The following is a 15,285-nucleotide window of genomic DNA, read 5'->3' as shown; positions in this document are numbered from 1 at the left end:
CCAGACACCAGCACCCTCCAAAAGGTACAGCCGCCTTATCAGCTGCTGCGAGTTGGCGAGAGTAAACAGGACGTCCCACAACAGCGCCGGGGCGCCGATGAAAGCAGGCTGGCCTGATGAGCCCGCCAAGTATGCGAGAGCAGCAGGCTTTGCTTTTGTTTTCCTTTTGTTTATTAATGCCTGTATTTATTTACTTTTCAGCCCACGAGTAGGGAGGGAAGAGGGAGAGGCTGGGAGCCTGGTGTGGTACAAACTGGAGGGCTGGTGTGCTGCCTGTACCCACTCCCGACGGCTCGGTGGGGTGATTTTATTTTATTTTACTGTATTTTATTGTATTTTTAAGCCCCCTCCAGGTGTTGCACCATGCCCAGCACCCCCCACCCCGCCTTTACCCCTGCTAAGGGGCTCCTGCTTTTTGCAGCAGCATCCCAGCCCTGTGCCACAGCCCCTGGCTCCCCAGTGCCTTGGTGGATGCTTAACACAAGATTTGGGCTGTTTTGCAGTAAACAGGCCCCCTGCACCCACCCCTGCCTGGGGCGAGATGGGTGCTGCTCTGTCCTGGCTGCATCTCCCCATCCCGCCCGGGGGGGCCAAGGGAGGGCCAGCCTGCAGAAAGGGTGACGGCACCGCTGCCGAGAAGCGCCCGCACTGCTGAAACCACAGCCCCATGAGCAACAGGAAAATACGCGGGCGAGCGGCGGGTGGCACAGCTTCCTGCGCCTGACGCAGTTCCCCTTCACTGACCCTGCGCCGGGGGGGCCAAGGGGCACCAAATCCCGCACCCACCATGCAGTTCCTGGCCCCAATCAACGTGTGCTGGGGGAAGGCAGCGTTGCTGTCCACCCTTCCCTTTCTCCAGGGAGCTTTTTGGGTACCTGTGGTTTTTTTGGGGGGGGCCAGATCAGGGCAGGAGCCAGAGCCACCCCCCACTCCCCTCCACCCTCTGCAGCAGCCCAAGGGCTGCAGAGTTTAGGGGACTTTTGATTTTTGGGGCTGTCTGAAGGGTGTGCGGGTGTTGGGAGGAGGGGGGTTGTTGCTTTAGCACACGCCAACTTCCTGCTAGGCTGTATTTTTAGCAAGGCCAACCCCTGATAACCGAGAGATTCAAGCGAAACTGTGAAGTAAGTAAGTGTACCTCGAAAAGAAAAAAGAAAAAGATGCTGGGTATGGAGGAAGGCGGGGGGAGGAGAGGATGGCGCAGGCGAAAGCTGGTACCAGTGCGGAACAAACAGGGCTGGTTTCGGGGGTGGGGGGGCAGATCTTATGCTATTGCCACAGTCAATGAAATCTGGGGCTTGTTACTGGCAGGTGGGTGCTTGGTGTCAGCTAAAACGGCAGCAGAGAGAGCAAAGGGAGAGCAGGGAGGGAAGGGGCTCGACCCCCCGCAGTCCCCAACCTTCCCACGCACACGCCTGCCCACTGGCTGTTAACAGCACCCTGCTAACAACCGGCTCTCACCTCGCTCCGTCGCCTCCGCTCCCACCCAGAGCCTGGGAAAAACCAGCCCCGAGGCGCCAAGCCCCGCCGGGGCCTTTTGGGGAGGGGAAGGAGGAGAGGACCCCCACGCCCTGGGATGCAAATGGCCAGCAGATCCCGGTACCCGTGGGAAAAGAGAGGGATGCAGGCACAATCCATCCTCAGCGCATCCCCGAGAGCTTCATTAGAGGCGATAGCATTCATGGGGGGAATGAGGGGTGTTCAGCGCAGCCCGTCCATAAAGAGACACCAGAGCCCAGGACCAGGTGGCTGTGGTCAGCAAAAAAGCTGCTTTATTGGTGACGGCTCCCACGGGAACCCCGTGGCAGCGATCGGGTTCAAGTCCCTGAGAACACCCTGTCCGTGCTGGTTCCTCATCCCACATCTATTGCTTTAAACACATCCTAGTTACAAAAAGCACAGAGTGACGTTCCAGATACTGGAACATATAAATTAAGGTAAGTGATAGTTACAAGACATCGCAAATTTTTTTTTCTTTCTTAAACAGATTATCAGAAGGTTGGGGTTTTTTTTCCGATCCACAGAAAATGTATAAAAAGCATTTTAAAATCCACATATTTCTCAACGTGTTTTGTTTGTTTTTTTTTTTTTTTTTTTAAAAAAAAAGGCACAGTAAAAAAAATACTGGCGCAATAACATATTTACAACGCACCCATTATGGGCTATTTTCACTCAGCTTTGGGTTGGAAATGTTTGGCTCCAGCTCAGCCCGCTCACCCCAGGGGCGCAGGGCTGGCAGTGGCAGGCAGGGGGGCTATGGGGGGATGTGGGGTCCCTCTCCCTCCCCCAGCTAAATCCCTTGCCGGCTCCCCGGCAGGGAGAGAGCAACAGCCAGGCTGGGAAACACTGCCTGCCCGTGGCGGGTGCCCGGCTGGCTGGGTGCCTTTCGGATGCTCCAGCCACCGCAGCAGCACCCGCAGCCAGACCAGGGCTGGAGGATGCTCCAGCCCCACGGCAGGGGTGGGGACACCCACACAGCCCCCGGCTGGATCTTGAAGTGCTCCTTTGCAAAGCTGCGGGGCTGCCCACGCTCAGCCTGCCTGCACCCGCTGCCTGCGGCCAGCCCGCAAGCAGGCAGGGGGACAGCACTGAAGGGAGACCCTGTACAAACACAGCGCCCACACCGCACCGGCAGCTCCGGAAAAGCCCTCCTCCTGCCCCCCGTATTTATAGAAAGTCTTTACATTAGCCTATAAATAGTGCATAGATCGATGCTGCCGGCAACAGTTCAGCCAGATGGGGGGAGCTCCGGGAAACAGAGCTAATGCCAACGCTGGCTCAGAGCCCACCCCACCGTCTCCCTCCAGTGTGGCTGTCGAGCACCCAGCAGCTTTGCAGCACCCTGGAGCAGCGGTCGCCATGGTCAGGAGGCTTCCCCTGCCTGCCCACCGAGCCGGGGAGCAAAACTTGCCAGTGACCCTTCATCTGAATCGGGAGCCAGAGCTTCGCTGCTGAGATTTTGGGGCTGGGGGAGAGGATGAGGCGGGTGAGGGGTTATAGGAGTGGAGTTGGGGAGGCACACACCAAAAAACTTAACACTTGAAAGGAAAAAAAAAAAAAAAAAAAAAAGGAGAAGCAAGCCTGGGGAAGGCAGAGCCGTGCAGCGCCTGTGGTTGATCCCCACGCATGGCGTGGGGCCCGCCAGCGCCACGGGGGTGCCCAAGGGTTAAGTGCTCAGGACCCGTCCCTCCTCGCCGTCCCAGACGGAGCGGGCAGCGGGCACAGGCAGCCGGGCAGGCAGGGCAGGGGACAAGGGGCCGCACAGCAGCCTTCAGTACACACACACTGTGCAATACCACAGCAACGACGTCTGTCCGTCCACCTCGCGGCGAGGCCGGACCGACACACCCGCATGCAGGTCCCGCACACCCGTCGGATACCGGGGAAATTCGGGACGAGGTTAGAGGGGACACGCGTATCCTAGTAAACCACGTTGGCGGGGCACCACGGCGTGTCAGGGTACAGCAGGCAGTGCACGGAGCGAAACCTGCGGAGGAGAGGAGCGATGCTGAGCATGGGGCAGCGGCAGCCCTGCAGCACCCCAGCTCGGGGGGGACAGAGTCCCCCCATCTCACCTGGATGGGTCCTCCTCGACAGAGAAGGCTCCCTTCATGTGGATGGAGTTGCGCTTGTTTTCGAACATGCCGTAGCTTAGTGTCACCTGGGGGGAGGAAACGCAGGGGGGTCAAGCAGCCGACGTGGCCACAAGGATCAAGCAGGGGCATTTGGGGGGGGGGGGGGGGGCTGCAAGATTCACCCCTTTTCCCGCAGCCTCTGGTCACGCTCTGCATCACCCCACAGAGATGGGCTGACAGGGCTTTCCCCCTCTGCTGACATTTTGGAAGCATGTCAATCAATATCTTAGCTGTGATGCCCAGTTTTTAGGTGACAACATGAAATCAGATGATGGTACCATCCACCCCAACCCCTCCATCCAGCCCAGGGCATCAGGACAGCGATACCTGTTTGTGGATCTCCGTCTTGGGCACCTGGTGGAGGTTCTCCAGGTGCGAGTGGAAGAGGTTGCTCCGGATGAGCTTCACCCCCAGCACAGACTCAATGATGTAGCCGATGGTGCAGTCGTCGGGCAGGCGGATCTTCTCTGCTGTGCTCATGAAGTGGCCCCCACTGCGGGGAGACAGAGAGGAGCTGCAGAGGAGCAAAGCCTGGGGGGATGTGGGCACCCCATGGGGTCTGGGCTTGGCCACTGGGTGCCCAGCTCTAGCTCTAATTAAAAGTCAATTAGACTTGGGGGAACTGAGGTCCTTCCCAGCTTGTTTCCAAGCCCCCTGCAGAAACTCCCAGCAAGGCAAAGACAGCAAGGTGATAGGACATAGCCCAACGTCCAGCCCCAAAGATGTCGCCTCTCTGTGCCCCACTGGGACCATGACGAGTCCCCATGGGAGAGCAACACCAATGCTCTTACCTGGCCCACGGGCTCATCTTCAGCGCCAGTCCCCGGCTGATACAAAACCCTGCTCCGCCCGTGGCAAACCAGAAATGCACAGGGTGCTGTGAGAGAGGGGAAGCAATGGCAGTGAGACCTCCTCCCGCCGACTGGGGAGCAAACCCCAGCCCAAATTAAGCCAGCCCCAACCTCTCACCCCCTCCTCACCATCTTGTTCTCGCTGATCCTCTCTGTAGCCTGGATGGGCCGGTCCAGGCTGGGCTTCCCGATGTAGATGTCTTGCGTGTGGGGGTAGCTGGAGAGCAGCTTCACCAGTGTCCGCACGTTCACATAGTTGTCATCATCCACGTGGCAGAACCACCTGCGGTGGCAGCAGTGTCACGCCAGGCCGGGGCAGCTCCCCGGACCCCATGCTGAGATATGGCCCCAAAAATGTGAACGGCCTCTGCCTACACCGTCCCCCCGCCCTTGCAGCCCTGCCGTCCCCCCACAGCAGCCCTGGGCACTTCTTACTTTCTGCCGGACTCGATGAACTTGTCGTACTCCACGGCCATCTTGCAGGACAGGGCCTGGCGGCTGTGGGCGGCCGAGCAGTTGGTGTTGATGACGTTTCCTGTGAGAAGAGATGGGGGTCAAAGCCTGGTGCTGGGGTACCCTGCACCTCCCTGCTTGCTTGAACAGCGATGCTTCACCACACACATTCCAGGGGCATCAGGGGGATGGAAACCCCACAGACCTCCCTGATGCTCGGTGGCCTCCGTGCCATATCGCCTTGGGCAAAGAATGAATTTTTGGGGAATGGCTTTTGGGTCCATGTGAGACAAGAGAAGGGACGAGCAAGGGATGCAGATGCACTGGGGTTGAGCCGTATCCAATGTGCTATGCATGATGCCACCCTGCATCACCTTGCCCATCCCAGGGCTATTCACCAGCCACCCCAGGAGCGAGGGGGTATCCAAAATCCTGCCCTATTCCCACTGCCTTTTCCTGCAGGCGCCACCTGCTATTTGCTTGCCCAGCTCAAAGGCAATTGCTTCCCAGCCTGAAAAGGAGTCATTTGCATGGGGAGAATAGACAGAGCTGACCCTGGCCCCATGGAGCGGCTGCCAGGGAAATGCTCCCATGAAACCCTGGCGCATTGCCCCTCAATCCCAGCTCGCCCCAGGGACAAACTGGCACAAAGGCCCCCCACCCCGTTAGCGTGCTCCCCAGCAGCATCGTGCAGGAGATGGGCTGGGCTGACTGGGAAGGAAACCCATCCCCAGGTGGGGCTCCTGGGCAGAGGGTGCTTTAGGCACCATCAGTGAAGCAAATTGCCTCGTTCTCAACCCAGGTCCCTATGGCGAGGGTTCCTGAGATTACTGTCTAACCGGTGGCTTTTTGACCATTTTTTTTGGAGTTCCCGGGGCAGGCTCCACACCAGCCATGCTCCCCAGGTGGAGGCTCCTCAGGGAACCTGGCCAGGTCACTCATGCAAGGGGACAAGGGCCACAGACTCACGTGCTTGCTTCTTCAGCTCCTCATCCTCCCCGTCTGTGAAGATGAAGGTCTGAAAGAGAAGATGAGGCACCTGTGAGGACAGAGGACTCGAGGCCACACAGCTCTAGACACCACCCGGCATAACTGGGCAGCACTGGGGATTGGTCCCACCGGGGCACTGGTGATCACTTCTTCCTCCTTGCTAAAACCCAAAGCAGCACCAGAGAGCCAGGCAAACCCATGAAACTCTCAGGCGCAGACCAGGAAGGATGCCAAGCTGTTCTGGCAGACACGGCACACAACGCCATGCCTCACCAGGTTGAAGACCCCAGCCCCCTCCAGCACCCGTGCTGAGCATCCCCGTCCTCTTGCCTTTTCCATGGGGCAGTAGCAGGCAGGAGGATTTTGGGTGACACGAGGGCCATCCCCAGCATGAGGGTGCGCAGAGAGGAGCAGGTTAGGAGGAGTGGGTGCAGAGCACGGCTCGATCTGAGCGGAGACTTCAGACTTTAGCTGGCGCGGCCAGCATGTGCGGCCAGGGATGCCAAAGCAGCCACCCGGCGGCTCTCCCTGCCCACACAGGTGTGTTTGCCCGCAGCGCTGGCTGCCAACCACGTCCCCACCTGTGTCAACAGCATGTGGCTGTCCCCAGCCACTTGCACAACACCCCCACGGCTCCTCTCTGCTCCCCGTCCCTGCCCAGGGTGGCTGAGCTGGTGCCGGCGGGTGCCTCTCGCCAGCCCAGAGGAGGAAACAGTCCCTCGCTGCCCACCCCAGCATGGTCCCTGCGGTGCCAGGCAGCAGCCTACCTCCCCCCTGGGCACCTAAGCTGCCTGCCCAGCTGCACTCCTCTATTTACACAGGTAATTCCTGGCATATGTCGCCCGGGAAGGAGGACTGGTGGGGGCTGCTGTTGGCCTGGGATTTGGGGAAGGGCGAGAAGCAGGAGGAGAGAGCAGGGGGTGGGAAAGGCATTGCCATCAATCAGTGGGCAGCAAACAAAGCTGGAGGAGAGAAACCACAACCAGCTGCCAAGCGCTATTAAAAACCAGACGTGCACAAAAGGGCAAAGGAAGAAAGACAAAAGGGCTGGGGGGGGGAAGGCAGGAGGCGGCAGAGGGTGAACGATGGAGACCGAGTGCTGGGGATGATGAATTACAAGTGAGGTGGAAATTGGGTGACACCCCGCAGCCGGCCGGCCCCGGGAACGCGCTGGGGTTTTGTGGTTTGTTTGAGGAGGTGGGTACAATAGCTGGGTTGACTTTACTCAGCAGAGGAGAGTTAAGTGGGCAGCAGTGGTCATTAGCATACAGCTGCGCTGGTTAACCCGGCCGGCCGGTGTTTGCTCAGGTCCCGAGCGGGAAAGCTGGTGGGGAGAGCCCAGATCTGCAAGAAGGCTGAATGGGAGGGGAGGAGGACGCGTTCCTGGAGATGGGGCTACAAGTGACCTCTGGGCCTTGAAAAGGAGAAAAGAAAAGAAAAGAAAAGAAGAAAAAAAAAAAAAAAAAGAAAGATGGAGGAGGTAGGAAGGCAAGTTCTCACAAATGCACAGCCCGCCACACAGCCCTGCTTTTGGGGAGGGACAGAGGTCAGCCCCCCATGGGTCAGGAAGGCTGTGAGCAAAGGGTTAGGGGATGGGGGACCCTCTGATGAGGAGGGGACAGCTTGGGGACAGGGACCTTAGCCCAGTAGCTGCAGGGTCAAGGATGCCCATGATCATCGTGGCCCTGGGACATGTGTCACTGCTGTGGTGGGACAGGGTCAGTGCTGTGCGTGGAGGAGAAGGGCATCACCCCCAACCATGTGGGGTCCCAGCCAGCATCTTGTTGCTGGTCCCCATTTCTCCCAGGGGCTCAGGGAGGGGTCAGGCAGCTGCTGGGGGTACGGGCTGACCAAGAGCAGGGAGAGACCATCCACAGATGCTCAAGATGACCCCATCACAAGCCCTTTCTCATCCACCCGAGACATGTGTCGGTCCGGTACACCCCCCCAGGCTCCAGCCCCGCCAGAGGGGGAAGGGGGAGGCGGGGGACACACAGCCTCCGCACAGGCGAGACAGAAAATGTTTGCTTGACTAGCTCAGAAACGCCATCCAGCAACTGTGCCTTCAGCTGCTCCAAAAATAACCCCACAACTAATCCTCCAGCTCAGCTGCTATAAATAGACCACAGGGACAATTGTTTATTATTCACCCGCACCGAAAGGCTTCATCCTAATGAGGCATCTTCCCTCTGGCCTCTCCCCACCTACGTCCCCCTAATTGTCCTGGTGCAGGTGGACCAGGTGGCACTTTGGGTACCATGACAGGGGCACACAGCCCTGCAAGTCACCTTGCAGGGGCTATCGGGGCCTCGCAGGCTCCCCACCTCCCTCCCAGCCCCACCTCAAAATACAATTAAAACTAAAAAAATTAAAGCCTCTATTTTTTAATTCATTTGTCTTCATTTCTTGAGGGGTGGGGGGCTGTGCCCTTTCTGTTCAGCCCCCTCGCCCTGGGGCTGCAGGGGAGAGGAGTAAAAGTGCCAGCTGAGTCTGGGAGGGGACAGGGCAGGAAAGGATGGGGACAAGAAAAAGGTTGGTGTGACAATTTAAAACCACAGATCAGCCTTCAGCATCCCTGATGCAGGGCACTGGGCATCAGGGCAGCGCCCAGTTTGCAGCGGGGTAAGTGGGATGGGACACGGTAACTGAGCTGTCACCTACCAAGCCACCCTCTCCAGACCCAAAAGCAGCAGGGCCAGGCCCCCACCCCTCTTCCAGGCAGAAAGCATCCGAAGCCCTTACACCCACTCCCCTCCATCTCTCCCCCACTTGGCCCCCATGCCGGCCATGGCACCGAGGGGTGCCAGGACCTCTTGGGCTCCCCTGCAGTAACTTTTCCTGCGGGGTGCAGGAGAGGAAGGGCCCGCTGCCCCCCCCCAGCCCCTGCAGGAAACCTCATTGTTCTCAAAACTGCAGCTTCAAGAAACACAGGATGCCAAATCCCTCCTGAACAATAGCTGCCACCTCTCCGTACAGCTCCGCACAATGCGTGGCCTCTGTGTACGGGGACCGAGAGGCTCCCGGGGTCCCTACGGCGGGGATGGGGTCAGCCCCCCCACAGCTGCCTGCAAGGAGCCAGGCAGCCACCGGCAGCCCCCTGCCTCCTCCTCGCCTTTGGGGAGAGTCCATTTCTTTTTTTCCCCACCCCTTCATTTCTCCTTTCGCAGTGACTCATTTCCCCCTCCAACGACCGAGCTCGTGGGTCGCTCATGGCTGGGTGCTGCGCAAGGCGTCCCACCAGCTGAGGCCACCCCGGGGTCATCCTGCGCCCCTCTGCGCTGCCTGGCCAAGCGGTCCAGATGATTTCCCAGGGTGACACATGCTCAGCAGACCCTGCGCCCATGGCCATCCCCACCTTTCCCGACAGCACATCCACCAAAAAGGGGAACCTCGGCCAGGCAGGCACCCCCGTGACTCTGCGGTGCACAAATCCTGCCCCTGCGCCATGTCTCTCTTCCCTGTGCTGGGAGAGGATGGAGCACCCCAGCACCCACCTACGCAGCACCTGTGAGGGGGGTGCTGCACCCCCTTTCACCCCAAGGACAAGGGGGAAGCAGCCACCCCACTTTGGTGTGGGGGGAAGGAGGCAGCAAAGAGGTGCTGGGGGGGGGGGCGGAGCTCAGCCTCCAGCTGGGCAAGGGGCTCCAGGGAGAGGCGAGGGTGTTGCCAGAGCAGGCCCCTGCCCGGCTTTGTGTTCCCTGCAGCAGATGTTTTCCCTCCAGCCTGCGGGGGTTCAGAGGGAAAATCCCCACCCCGCTTCAACAGATCGGGAGCAGCGTGATAGCTGTGTCCCTACGATGGCAGCGTCCCCACTCCCGCCTGGCGGTGGCTTTCCCGAGGACTGGAGGGGTCTGTGCTGGCACAAGGGTCCCGGGGCTGGGACCCGCAGAGGCGGGAAAGGGGCTTGCAAGGCCGCAGGCCCTTCCTCCCCCGCTCCTTTCGGCAAGAGGAAGAATCCTCCACTGTAATTTTAAATGCTATAATTTTTTAATAACCTCCTCGCAAACAATGAGCTCATTGTGCAGCGAGGGTCCCCCACCCTCCCGCCTGGCGCTCCGCGCGCGCCGCTCACCGGCTCCGGGGCTTTTATGGACAAGGACAGAGGCATCGTTGGAGCAGGCAATTAAGGGCCCCCCACCCCCAAAACCCACACAGGCTGCCCAGGGGGGCAGCAGGGAGGCACCCTCACACATGAGCTGAGTTCAGCAGTGCTCAGCAGGCCCTGGCACACAGCCCAGGGCTGGGGGGAGCCAGCTGCATCATGGAGCTGGTTTGGGATGAGCAGCCCCCTGGTCCCAGCTGCCCCGGTGGGAGCCCAAGTGGGACACACATGCCAGCACGCTCTGCCGCGGCCACCCACCCCAAGGATGGGGACCCTGGCCAAGGTGCTAGAGAAATCTGGGAGGCACCATCAGAGGAGCGTGCTCTCCAGAAGGCAAACCCATTCCCTCTGCCCTGAGAGAAGGAATTTTTCAAAGCCTGCAATTACTGCGTTGAGCTGGAGGAAGCCAGCGGATCCCACGCTGGCGGGACGGCAGCCCAGCCCAGGGCCTCGTGGGCACCACAGCGTGTGCCGAGCCGCCTGGCCGCCTTCGGGGTGCCCCAGGGACAGGGAATGTTTCTTATGCAACTCTGCCACTGCAAATCACCCGACTCAGCAGGAAAACAGTGGGTTTGGACTCCCTCCTGTCCAGGATTTCTGCCTAATGGCCATTTTCCTCCCTCCTCTCTTTTCTTTCAAGTGCAAAGTTTCCCTGGACTGCACTCCAGCATCCTAAGGATACTGAGACAGCTGGAAACTCTCCCCAAAGCAAGGAGGGGAAAACCCATAACTCTCCTCCAACAGCAGCTTGTCTGGCCTGGATTGTGCAAGCCAGGGAACAGATTTAGAAGGGAATAGGGATCTGCCCTCCACACCCTGAGAAAAGGAGGAAGGAGAAGGGGGTGCCCATTTCAGGGTCTTGGAGGGGACAGAGGGCAGGAAACAGGGACTATTGTGGGCAGAACAAAGAGCAGCCAAGGAAGGACACAATAGCTATTCCCGTATCTGCCAGGGTCCAGCCTGGAGTTACCTGCTGGATTTAACCCCTTCTTGCCAGTGCCTGCATCCCTCCTCCCCAGAGAGGAGGCTAGCCTGGCTAATGAACAGCCAGGAGGGAGGTTGGGGTTTGACATGGCATCAGGCCTGCGGGATTCTCAGCCCTTGGGCAGGAACTTCCCTGCATCGGCAAGGTGGCACACATGCCTGAGCACCGTTAGCAAAAGAAGAGCTAGAGAGGGACAGGATGAGCAGAGACGGGCCTGATTCAGCCCAAGACAGACGTTTGAGCAGAGGCATCACCCCGCTGCCACCCCACCAACCTGCCAGGGCAGAAACCCGGGGCCAGGCAAGGAGGGGATGCAGGAACCTCACAGCCCCCCAAGACAGGGAAGCAATGGAAAGGAGCCCCATGGCACCAATCCTGCACTCAGCAGGCAAAAAGTCCCAACTTGATGCCACGTTTGGGGGAACCCAGGCTGCCCCAAAGCTTCCCAAAGCCAGCAGCCAGGTCAGCGTGGGAAGACTGAAGCCAGTCGCCACCAGCAGCGTGGGTTTGTCCCCTCTGCTTCCATGTGTCCCCCCCAGCCCTCGCTTTGCTCTGCAGGAGCTTGCGCCGCCTCCAGCTCTCTCGGCAGCTCCTTGTCCTCAAGTGCTGTACAAGAGCCGTCACTCAGCGGCTTGGCTTGTCAGGCGGGCACCTCGCCGGGCTGCGGCCCCCCTGGCTTCATGGCCCTCATCTCTAGGCAACCTGACCTGGACACCGCCGGCTCCGGCTCCCCCGTTCCCATGGAAAGTGCCACACAAGAGGCTGCGAAGCCTTTTCTCTGCGCCAGGAGAAAAGGGGCTTTGTTAGCTTGCCCAGGGGGACAGCGTGAGAGCCGAGCCTCGGGTCTCTGGGAATCCAAACGGACAAACGAAGCACAACAAAAAAAAAAACCTAGAAGAAAGCCAGAGCTCACAAGGGGGGGGAAAGAGCAGCCATTCCCAGGATCATCTGTAGGTGCTCAAAGAGCATTTCCCCCCACCACCACTTGCCACCCCCTTGCAGTGACAGCAGAGCATAAAAGAGGTTTCCATTAAATAAGTGTACCAGGGAGAGACAGCAGATCCACTGCCAAGCCCAGGGGACCTAAGCAAAAAAAAAAAAGGGACAAGATTCACAGGGAGGGAAAAAAAGTAAGATAATGCTTGGGATAAGTTGCAGGAGCCAAGACCCCACCGGGTCCGGCAAACTTGGGTGAAGAAGGCAAGGGCAGGTCAATGCCCCCCATCCCACCTCCCCCCTCAGCCACTCCCAATTTCCAAAAGAACAGTTTGCAAGCGAGAAACAATTCTGCGCCAGAAGGAAACACGTGAAGACAGTAGGATGGAAAGGTTAGGACCAGGCATAACTTACTTGGGAAGTTGTCTAAGGATAGAAAGTGTCTTATGAGCAGATGGCAAGGCACATTTCCTACGGAAACAGCTTTTTTTTTCTTTTCAATTTTGCTTCAGTGCTTGAAGGACAGAGTAAGGGACTGCCAGAGCTCTGGGCAGGACATCAGTAAGGTCAGGAATCAGACTAACTGCAACTGCCCTGGTGCAGGCGAGCCAGAGCCAACCTGCAAGGGTCCCCAGCCACTCCAGTCCTGTCCAGTTCCCGGCAAGGGGACCGAGAGCCCCAGCACATCCCAGTGCTCTCCCAGCCCTAGGCTGCTAAACTGGGTGTCCCTTGGGCAGCCCAGCTGCAGCCACCTCGCAGGGCCCTGCCAAACCTCACCCGCAGCCAGGCCCCACAGCCCAGGAGAGCACCTGCAGGGACCTGATCCCACACCAGGCACCAGTGGATTGGGTTGCATCCCTACCCCGTGCCTCAGTTTCCCCAGTAGAAAGCAACTCCGGGCAAGCTCTGCGATGGGAGCCGCTCAGCAGGAAGGACCCCAGAGCAGCATTCTGGAGGGCTGCTGAGTGCAAGGAGCTCAGGTCAGGCTCCCTCCAACACTCACCCATCCCAATCTCACCCTGCAACACTGCATTTCACCCTCCCAAAACCACAGCTAGCACCAGACAGCCCGAACAGCCTCGAAATACCCTTTATTCAGCAATATGGGGGGGAGTGAAAAGGAGAGGTGGCATTTGCCAGGCCACAGCACCCCAGGGGCCCCGCACGGCAACACCCGTGGACTGCAGCCCAGCCCATGCCGCTCCATCCCGGCCGGCGGCGGGGACCATCCCCATCCCCTTACCATGTCGCGGTTGCGGGAGATCCAGGTATCGAGCAGCAGCTCCAGCCGCGCCTTGTGAAACTTCTTGGTGGTCTTGACGGCGATGAAGACATCACGGGGTGAGATGTCCTCGGCCGGCGGCCGCGGGGGGCTCGGCGGGGCGGCGGGCAGCTCCCGCCGGGCTCGGCTCAACCGCCCGAAGTAGTCGGCGAAGCTGCGGAGACCCGGTGGCCCCTGCGCCGCCGGAGGGGCCGCCGCCGCCGCCCCCAGGCTCTGCAGCGCCCGCTGCGCCCCGCCGGCCTCCCCCCGGGCCAGCCCCGGCCTCCCCGGCGGCTCCACCATGAGCACCAGCAGGCAGGTGAACATGGAGCCCACGAGGGACAGGAGCAGTTTCCTCCCGCAGCTCTTCAGCATCCTCCCGCCGCGCTGCCACTCCTCGCCGCGCCGCCAGCCACGCTCCGCCCGCCCCGCCGCCGGCCCCTGCCGCGCCGCCGCCTTTAAACCGCCCCCGCCCCGCCCGGGGAGGGACGTGCCCGGGGCCGCCCCCACGCGGGGCGTGGGCAGCGCGCGCCCGGCCCTGCCCGCAGCCTGCCCGCTCCCGCGCCGTCCCCCGGCGTCTTGCCCGCCGGTCCCCTGCCCGCGTCCTGCCCGCCCCTTGGCCCCGTCCTGCCTGGCCCCTGCCCGCGGCCGGCCTCTGCCCCGCCTGGCCCCTGCTCATCTCCTGCCCGTGCCTTGCCCCCACTCCGGCCGGGAGCGCATGGCAGGGTGCAGGCAGGCTGCCTGCTCCTCCCTCCCTGCCTCCCGTCGAGGCCCGGGTGGGCAGGGTGCAGGATGGGGGTACGCCGGGCCCTGCAGCCCCCAGCATGCCGGGAGCATCGCTCACTGCTTCATCAGCAGCAACGGGTGCGTTCCCCGCTCCCGCTGGTCAGCCGTCATTTCCCGGAGCCCTGCACCGAGGTTTTCTCACAGCCGTGTCCAAGAGGTTACCAGAAAGCTGAGCAGCCTGACCAAAATCCAAGCGCTTTCCCATCAGTCTCTTCTGAGGCCAAGCATGATTTAAAAAAAAAAAACAAACCCAAACCCCCAAAAACCACAGCACCCCTCTCACTTCCACCAAGCTCCGGTCCGGTGGGTAAATCTGGGAAGAGAGTGCTGGGGAGTCTGTTCCCATCCCTGCTCCGGGAGACCTGGAGATGCTCCCAGACCTGGCTAACCTTGTCTTTGGTGCAGCAGCGTGCTCTGGAGCCAGTGCTGAGGGGCAGCCCCACAGAGCAGGGGTGCCTGAAAAGAAATACTGTATAGATGCCAAGCAAGCCCCCCCCAGTGATTGCTAACCATGATAATGACGCCTTGTTAAATGAGACACCATTTTTCCAGCCACACAGTGGGAGAAGTGGCAGCTGGAAGGGAAAACAGGGTTGAAATCTGGTCCTGGATGTGCCACCAACCTGCTATTATACTGACGCCAAACCCCGGGGCCTCTCTTCCCCCTTATCCTCCCTTTCTGCAGGCAGGGAGCTCTTGGGGTTTTCTGTCCCAGCATGTGTGCTGCTACAGGGAGGCGGATTTGGGTTTGGGCCTGGGCTGCAATGTAATGCCATAATCAGGGGCTGCTGCATTTTTGGGCAGGGACCTTGTCCAACTTGCATTTTTCCTGCTGTCACGTGCTCCATTCATCTCTGGCACTGGATAAACAATACCATAATACCAGGCAGGACAAAGCAGGGAGGCTGCTTCCTCAGGCAAGCCCCAGCATTTGCCTTCTCCTGCTTTTAGGCTATACATTCCCCTGGTCAGCCCTTGAACCATGGCCCCAGGCTAGAAATGCTCAGGGAGGCTGCGGACACGGATTTGGTTTTGCATGCCACTGCCCGTGTCTGGGGAGAGACCTGTGCTGCCAAAGAAGCCTCCCATAATAAAAGAAAAAAAAAGCAGTTAGACCGTACAAACACAGGAACTGGATCCCACACTCCCCACTTCCCGCTATTGCTGCAGGGTCCAGCCTTCCAGTCTCAATTTTTTTCAGGCGCCCTTTGTCTCTAACCCGATGGCACAGCAACCGCGGCTCGAGAGGCAGCTGAAAAGCCCAATCAGCAAAACCCTGAATGAAGAAA

At 59.8% G+C, this 15,285-nt stretch overlaps 1 protein-coding gene across 1 annotated transcript; it reads right to left on the bottom strand.

Moving 5' to 3' along the window:
* Nucleotides 1–1,688: 1,688 nt before the first annotated feature.
* LFNG (LFNG O-fucosylpeptide 3-beta-N-acetylglucosaminyltransferase) lies at nucleotides 1,689–13,628 on the bottom strand. The gene is made up of 8 exons (XM_082312421.1): nucleotides 13,193–13,628; nucleotides 5,906–5,954; nucleotides 4,919–5,018; nucleotides 4,613–4,766; nucleotides 4,424–4,509; nucleotides 3,960–4,125; nucleotides 3,573–3,658; nucleotides 1,689–3,484 (listed from the first exon to the last, which is right to left on the bottom strand). The coding sequence occupies exons 1-8, from the start codon at nucleotides 13,583–13,585 to the stop codon at nucleotides 3,418–3,420; spliced, it is 1,101 nt and encodes a 366-aa protein (XP_082168547.1). The 5' UTR covers nucleotides 13,586–13,628; the 3' UTR covers nucleotides 1,689–3,417.
* Between the last annotated feature and the right edge of the window lie 1,657 nt (nucleotides 13,629–15,285).

The sequence above is a fragment of the Platalea leucorodia genome, assembly GCF_965183815.1.
Source record: "Platalea leucorodia genome assembly, chromosome: 5".
In the NCBI taxonomy this organism is placed as follows: domain Eukaryota; kingdom Metazoa; phylum Chordata; class Aves; order Pelecaniformes; family Threskiornithidae; genus Platalea; species Platalea leucorodia.
The sequence above is the reverse complement of the archived record's forward strand: the minus strand, read 5'-3'. Positions and strand labels throughout refer to the sequence as shown.

Excerpts from the sequence above, each read along its gene's own strand:
- LFNG (XM_082312421.1), bottom strand. The coding sequence starts at position 13,585 with ATGCTGAAGAGCTGCGGGAGGAAACTGCTCCTGTCCCTCGTGGGCTCC. Across the intron at positions 5,019-5,905 it reads GGAGCTGAAGAAGCAAGCAC|GAAACGTCATCAACACCAAC; the intron begins GTGAGTCTGTGG and ends CTCTTCTCACAG. Across the intron at positions 4,126-4,423 it reads AAGATGAGCCCGTGGGCCAG|TGGGGGCCACTTCATGAGCA; the intron begins GTAAGAGCATTG and ends GTCTCCCCGCAG.